The sequence below is a fragment of the Pecten maximus genome, chromosome 19 (genome assembly GCF_902652985.1).
Source record: "Pecten maximus chromosome 19, xPecMax1.1, whole genome shotgun sequence".
Classification (NCBI taxonomy): Eukaryota; Metazoa; Mollusca; class Bivalvia; order Pectinida; family Pectinidae; genus Pecten; species Pecten maximus.
The window spans coordinates 8,350,266-8,358,360 of NC_047033.1; the positions used below are offsets into that span (position 1 = coordinate 8,350,266).

Sequence of the window (8,095 nt, forward strand, 5' to 3'; positions counted from 1 at the left end):
TGGAAACATTCTGCTTCATTTTGGTCTGAAGCATCCTGTATATGCTTCCCCTAAAACAGCCGCCAACAGAAATGTTCTTCCTTGAATATATACTGCCAAGGCAATAAACAATAATTGCAAACATAGTTTACGAACGACAACAATAATTGCAAACATAGTTTACGAACGACATTTTATTAAAATGTATTGGTTAAGTCTTATTTACAAAGCAGTAAATTCATTTTAATCATGCATTACTCAAGTATTATACCCACGGTCAATCATTTGAGTCTGTCCCTTACATAGGAAAAAGACTAATGCTGTAAATATTTCATGAAATAATGAAATTCATGAACGTTACTCAACCTCTTGACTAGGTAGAATAGCAGTTTTAGAAAGAATAATTTTCTTTTTAAAATTTTCAGTCAGAAAGCTGCGAACTATATTGATTTTTAATTCTAAATGTGCAAACTACAACCAAGTGAAACTCTCACAAGTTCAGCTAGCCCGAGTTTCCTCTGGCCCTGACACTATGTCTACCAGACAGGATGTCAGGGCCAGAGGTAGACAGGGTGTCAGGGCTAGAGGTAGTGGTATATTAGTGCCCTATGGCCCTACACCAGTCATGGTCTTCTAAGGGCCAGACTAAACTCGGGCTAATGTTAAGTATGAAAAACGATATTTCACTAGGTATTTTATATCTTGATGTGAGGTTCTAGAAAAACTAACACTTTCTTTCTAGTGTTATTCTACACAAGTTCGAACATTTGTAACCAGTGTTCTGCAACTTTTCAGAACTCTTTCAACTGACTTTTAAAACTATTGTTAGCCTAAAAATATCTTTCCTGTGACAAGTGTAATCAATGGGAATACCCCGACCAAAACTGAATTAGACCACCTAAATATGGAGCATTGGAAAATCTGAAACAGGATCATCGATTTATGTGAAGTACTTGGTACATGATCATCGATTTATGTGAAGTACTTGGTGCATGATCATCGATTTATGTGAAGTACTTGGTGCATGATCATCGATTTATGTGAAGTACTTGGTGCATGATCATCGATTTATGTGAAGTACTTGGTGCATGATCATCGATTTATGTGAAGTACTTGGTGCATGATCATCGATTTATGTGAAGTACTTGGTGCATGATCATCGATTTATGTGAAGTACAAATGTACTTGGTGCATGATCATCGATTTATGTGAAGTACTTGGTGCATGATCATCGATTTATGTGAAGTACTTGGTGAATACCTAAGTGTTCACTTAATATTTTTGCTGATATTGCAACTTCAATTCTTTGCATCATTGGGCTTATTTCTAGTACATTTTAAAATCTACTCAAATATTTCAAACTGTCTAGCTAAAACAAACCTGTTGTGACACAGTACCGCAAGAACATTTGTGAAATGATCGAGTTAGATCTATAAAGAATTACTATAAATCGAGTATCTTGTGTTTGTTCATATGGTAAATTGAGGAATACAATTTCCATAAGAATATACAATGTAAGTAGATCATGCTTTGTTCCATTGTTATGAAGTAATGGAATTCCAACTTATGCAGAATTATCCCTTTAACGTTCTGCATAATAGAAGTTTTGGACTGTATGACTCATGCTAGTTTAGGCTGGTCCACTAATCACATTGCATATCAATTAAACTATCTGGGTAATCAGTTGTGTATAAATGCTACTGTCTTAGGCCAACAAATCGCAAGCTGGGCTCATAACTAGCTCTGGAAAATACCAGAGCACCAGGTTGGATTTTGGAGTAAAATCGAGGAACATTTTCATTACATGACAAAAATTTTGCTCTATAGTCTCCAAGATCTGGGTGTTTGTCTAGGTCTGTGGAATCTCTTCTCATAAATAATGAAAAATTTAAGTACAACCATATCTTCACAATAGTGAGGGCAGTCAAGTGTTCTTCGTCAATTTTCAGAATATCCATCTTCTTCAATAAAATGTCATTTTTGCAATCATATGAGTAAACACAGATTTTGTCTGGTGTACAGCCGAAAGCTGGTATTGGCAGGCCTAAAAGATCTACATTTGCATTAGTTTGTGCAAATGCATTAGTAATTGTCTCTGCTATCAACTGACTTTTGAAAGTTTTGTGTTTAAGGCTTAATTCACTAATGTCTTTTTTCATATCATCTGTTGAACTCCATTTAAGATCTTGTTCCTCAAATTTAAATGTGTTGTCCTCATCTTCCAAGACGGTTAATGGTAGCACTCCATTTATCATCATGTTGACATTGCCATGCCATGTCAGGTCAAGCCCTACAATATACAATTAAGCTTAAAAATTTGAATTTTCAAGTTATAATTTCATGAATGAAATATATACATAATGATTTATTCCCCTTAGTTCAGTTCGAACTTCAAAACACTAAATGTGTTACTTACCTTTACTTATCTTTATCATGCTTGGAAACTACAGTCCATGTTTAGTTTAATCTGTATTAGTGTAAGTCAAAGTCTTACTTACATTCCTTAGTCCCTAAAAATTATGCCACCAGAGTGTCTATTTTATTATTGTTAATATTTTTTCTTACCTCTAAAACCAGGAGATTAAAACAATTCATGCACAAAATGCCCAGAATATTGACTCCCTGCTAACTCTGATCATGAATGCTTTCAGCAAAGCATATAATTTATATGGATTCCATTAAACACATGTAACATGAAAGGTTCTTTGTGTGTAAACTTTCGTTGTTTTAATAGTTGTTATGGAACAACGAATTCAGATACCACAGATATTGTTGTACAATGCATGTATTATTGATGCATAGGCTAACCATGAATGCTTGCAACCATCAATAATTTAAAAGCTCCAAATTAAACATTAAACACATGAACATTTCATGTTCTACAGTATAGAGTGGTTCATTTTCTTAAGGGGATATGACACAGTCAGAAAACAATGAACCGATAGTCAGGCAAATTGACATGAGTGATATCAATCTTTCTTTGCATCACCATTTTCTTTGTTTCAAAAGGTTTCTATGCCTTTTGATGCTTATTTTTTTATCTAGACTTTTTCGGAAAAAATATGCATATTTTTCAAAAAGTGATTATTTCAAAATGACAATGAATATAAATACAAAAAGCATTTAAAAAGAAATAATTCTCTGTACATGTTAAGTGGTTACAGAAAGAATCCTATGTTAGTTGACAAACTTTACATACCAAGGGTACAATAAGAATTTTATTTTTGGGGGCAATTTTACTTCAACAAAATATGAAAATTTGAACATTTAAAAAAAAGAAAAACCTATTTTATCATAAATGAAATCATATAACTTTCTTTGCAATGATACATTATGATAAATATTTGATCATGAAAGAATCAACACAATAAATAACCACTAAAATTTAAATGATACAACACGTAAATGTCCTTTTTCCCCCTTCATCAAATAAAAAGTAGTTTTCTGCACTTTATATTTCATCATATTGTTTTGTCGTTTTCCTCGTGTCACAGCTTTAACAGAGCTTCTGACTAGATTAGCTAGAATGGCCAACAGACACAGCTTCAACAGGGCTTCTGACTAGATTAGCTAGAATGGCCAACAGACACAGCTTCAACAGGGCTTCTGACTAGATTAACTAGACTGGCCAACAGACCCTGTCATAGCTTTAACAGGGCTTCTGACTAGATTAGCTAGAATGGCCAACATACCCTAAGTTTTTTTATCAAGAATTGCCTAGCTAAATGTCCATTTGCTAAATACAGCACCCCAGCATTACACATGTGTATGACGTAACACCTGTATAGATGTGTGTACATCCGGGTTTCCGGATGCTGATTCAGTAGAATAAAAACATGGCGGACCAAGTCACCTCGTTTGGTTGTCTCTCGCACACTAATGTCGAACACAGACATTAGTACACTGGAGACCAAAATTATAAAGCTCAATTTCATTTATAACTCTAATATTCTTGAGACAGGGGGCCAATCTATAGATCAGCTTACATGCAATTGTATCAGTGCTCACAGGGAGAATAACTCTTACGAACTTTACTCAAACATAGGCCTGACATTCAATTTTCTAATTTGGTGGTAGTATTTAATGAATGGTTTATTCATGTATATCACATTAACTGTGTCACTGCCTCGATGACCCAAACTTATCATTATCTATACCACACATATGTCCAATAACATGGTGGGATAAAGTAATAACATAAATTTGCACAAAACAGCACAATCGTGTAATAAGGCACAGATAAATTTGTATCATAGTTTTAAGCATATAATAATGGTGTATACGAAATGTGTATGTGTAATTATAATAATCTACATTTCTAGACTTGCATTTATCCAAAAAAATGTTAACAGGAGTGTGGGTCAATTCAGCATGACCTGAGTGTAAATTACACAATGTTTGTATACATGCTTCTTTTATGTATTTCATGCATATAATGTTTAATCAATTTTATAATGCAGCATTCACACCATTTTTGTCCATTGACTGTCCTTTTTCTGATATATTTTGTGTACTTATTATTTACCATTATATTTTTCTGCATTTTTAGGAATTTTTAATCAAATTTCAAATTTCTTTTTTGGGGAAAAATAAGAACATTAACAGCAGAGACACACCCCTCAATCAAGCATCATTACCATAAATGTCATCCACCAAAGGGTTAAGGAGGAGTAGTGTTTTGAAATAAAAAGAATATTAGCCCTTTGGGTCAGATGACCTAAAAATACAATCTGAAAATGAGTGGAGACATTGCCAGAATTTTTATCAAACAAAGGGAAATAACTCCATACTTAACAGATGTAACAGAAGATCATTTCAGGGAGCACAACTTATGATCTATGAATGATAGTGTTGGGAATCGGTTGGGATTTACATAATCAATAATCGGTTAGACCCAAATTACTAATTAGTTGATTATAATCAGAACAGTTTGTTGAAAATTAATATGTGGTGTTTATTGCTATGGCTAAAGTTTTCTTGTTCTGAATATGATAGAGCGTACCAAAAGAACATGTTTGAGACTATTATTGATTGGTTATTTTAATTAGTATGGTATTTACCCATGTATGACTCATTATTATAATGTAAACCTGTGCTTGAATATAAAAGAATGAAGAAATACATTTATATTTCTAAAAAAAAAAATTCTAACTTCTTTATCTTTTAACATCTTGCATGTTCTTTGAAAAAGGCAAGAATACAGAATCACTGGCATGTTGAATTTATTTTTTTTTTTCAAATAATCGATTATTGATATTTATAATCAATCCTCGGTTAAGCAGGATTAATTGAGTGATAATTGATAATCGTCCCATCACTAATAAATTATATTGTCACTCAATTACCTTAAGTTTCATCAAATTGAATCCCATTGATAAATGAGCGATTAAATAAGTAACACAAAACCCAAATTTTGATCTTTTAAGAAGTAAAATATTTTTACCGTACAAAACTCTAAGCTGTAGCCAAGGTGTAGAAACTGATCATGAATGGTCATTTCAGGAAGCACAGCCTCACACATACAAAGTATACAATAAGCATATCTCAACAAAGCTAATATCTTATAAATCTATCGCTAGAAAATATGACAAATATGACCAACATTATGACATTTTTTTACAACCAAATGAGCCAAAAATGTGACATGAATCGATCAGAAATATGTACATGTATATACAGTCAAACTGTGTTATCTCGAAGTCAGAGTCATATTATATATGAGGCAACCAAGCATATTTTTATACAATTTTAACTGTCAGAATTTAATTTTTACATCAATTGAAGCATACAATTTTAACTGTCAGAATTGAATTTTTACATCAATTTAAGCATACAATTTTAATTGTCAGAATTGAATTTTTACATCAATTTAAGCAGAGTCTTTGAGTTATCAGACTTTTATATAATGAAGTTTGACTGTACGTAGGTATAATTAAAGTAAAGTCTTACCTAAAAAATTATTTCCTCTCTTGACATCTACCCCACATCCACAGCTACATTTTCCTGATGTGGAAATATTATCATCAATCACGCAGTCTCCAACTGCTAGGTGGCTGAACAGGTGTGTATTCAGTACTTCAGTAATGGAAGCTTCCTTCTGATCTCTATCAAAACTTGATTCTGTGGCACCAGCATTCACTGTAGAGCCAGAAACTTGTGCAGTATATACTATGTTTTTCTCAAGAATACTCAATCTGTTCAATACCTTTCCAAGAGACAGACGGTGTTTATCAAATTCTGAAAAAAAGTCAAGATGTAAATATAGTGACAATAAAAACAGAATTTTTATTGCATTAATGAAGATATGATAGACATAATAGCGCTATGTAAACCCTTTATGTATTGCTCATGTAACAGGAGAGGAGAAAATGTAGCAGCCAGACCGGGATTCGAACCCGGGACCTCCGAACATTAGCCGGATGCTCTACCAATCGAGCTACCTGGTAACCGATGATCGACCCAGTCCAGTCCCGCTACACACCTCCCTCCTTTTTACCAAGTCTTCGCCCTAGAAGACACACGAGACCCTTATACCACAACCGTGGGTATTTTACTTGGGCGACAATTTTGTAACAGGAGAGGAGAAAATGTAAAGGCCAGACCGGGGTTCGAACCCAGGACCTCCGAACACTAGCAGGATGCTCTACCAATTGAGCTACCTGGTCACTGATGATCGACCCAGCCCAGTCCCGCTTAAACACTCAGCTGTAATTTATTAGAACCAGCATTTTTTTTTTATAATTATTTGAAAATATGACAATCAGCATGTCTGATGTACAAGAATGGATCAGAGAGTATTGTACACTCCGGTTCATAGAAATTAATAGTGATACCCTCGCCGTTTTAACGTGACGATCGTACATCTCCGTGTTCCCCGGTGATAGACCAATTATGCCAATCAGTCACCGGGGTTAAATCATCAAATATTGTGGTGACCAAGCGTGTCGCGATGAACCTCCGCGATCGGGACACTGAGGATCACAGAGGATCAGCAGGACTCATCGGTGCTTACTCATGGCGTGATAGAATTTACCTGTAATGTGGATGTAATGTACATATAGTACACTGTGTAAGTACAGTTTCTGCGACTCATTTGACAAAATCAAAATACTTCTTTTGGCTCAGTAAGTATAAGCACCTGGGACTATCACAACTGAGACTGCATGCATGGGCCTGCATGGTTTGATTACTATTTAAAAAAAAATTCACTTATTTATTGCAGTACAACAAATCAAAAACTTAATCAGACCGAAAAGGGAACTGCATTGGATTGAGTTGTACCTACAGTAGCCTATAGCACACTCGGCAAGAATGTTTTTTTTTTCATGTTCTTTCACATGAGCGCCAAAAGAAATTCCATGGTGGTGATATTGAGTGTCTCTGCTAAGATTGACTCTCTAGAAAAAGAGTCTTAATTATTACCAAATTGTTTAAAAGGTGTGTTTTGTCTCAGGTCGGTTGGAACGAAAGTGACATGATAACACTATTTGTACTAAATCAAGCTGGAGACCAAGATTTTATTCCTTCTGGTGGGGCACTTGGTATATAGCGCGAGTTTTCTCTGGACCTGACAGACGTATATATATATGGTGGCAGGGCCTGAGGATACTCCGGGTGATGGCAGGAATATATATGTTACTGTATAATTTTCATATACATACACTTTCCCTAGTAACAATTAACTAGGCAGAAAGACAATTTCGTATAAAATTTCATGTTAGGTCTATTAAACAAACCTTTTAAGTAATTATCCAATAAATCAAAGGCTATGTTTTCTTCATCTGAAATACTTTTCTGTCGTTTGGTGGCCCGGTTCTCCTCCGTCGCCTATCAATCCTCGGCGGAACTTGATCAAATTATGTAATTTTTCAATATCCCAACAGTTTTTCATTGGTAAAGTCTTCGATACCTGATCTGGGTAACAATTGAACGTACTCAGCATTTCTTGTGTGGTCACGACAGCCTCACGAAAAGAGTACCCTCCTAAAGGATTACAGAATACTACTTGTAGAGTCATACTCTCCCAAGAATTTGGATCTTCTTTATTAAGGAAGGCATCGAGAGCTTCAAACGCGTAGTGCCCTTCTGCTTCGTTAGGTATCATGTCCTCCGCCAT

General features: G+C 34.7%; 1 protein-coding gene across 1 annotated transcript; it reads right to left on the reverse strand.

The window, feature by feature from the left end:
* Window positions 1-155: 155 nt before the first annotated feature.
* Window positions 156-8,095, reverse strand: LOC117318099. The gene is made up of 4 exons (XM_033873098.1): window positions 7,889-8,095; window positions 7,716-7,806; window positions 5,929-6,117; window positions 156-2,269 (listed from the first exon to the last, which is right to left on the reverse strand). Exons 1-4 carry the CDS (start codon window positions 8,093-8,095, stop codon window positions 1,677-1,679), a joined length of 1,080 nt encoding a protein of 359 aa, XP_033728989.1. The 3' UTR covers window positions 156-1,676.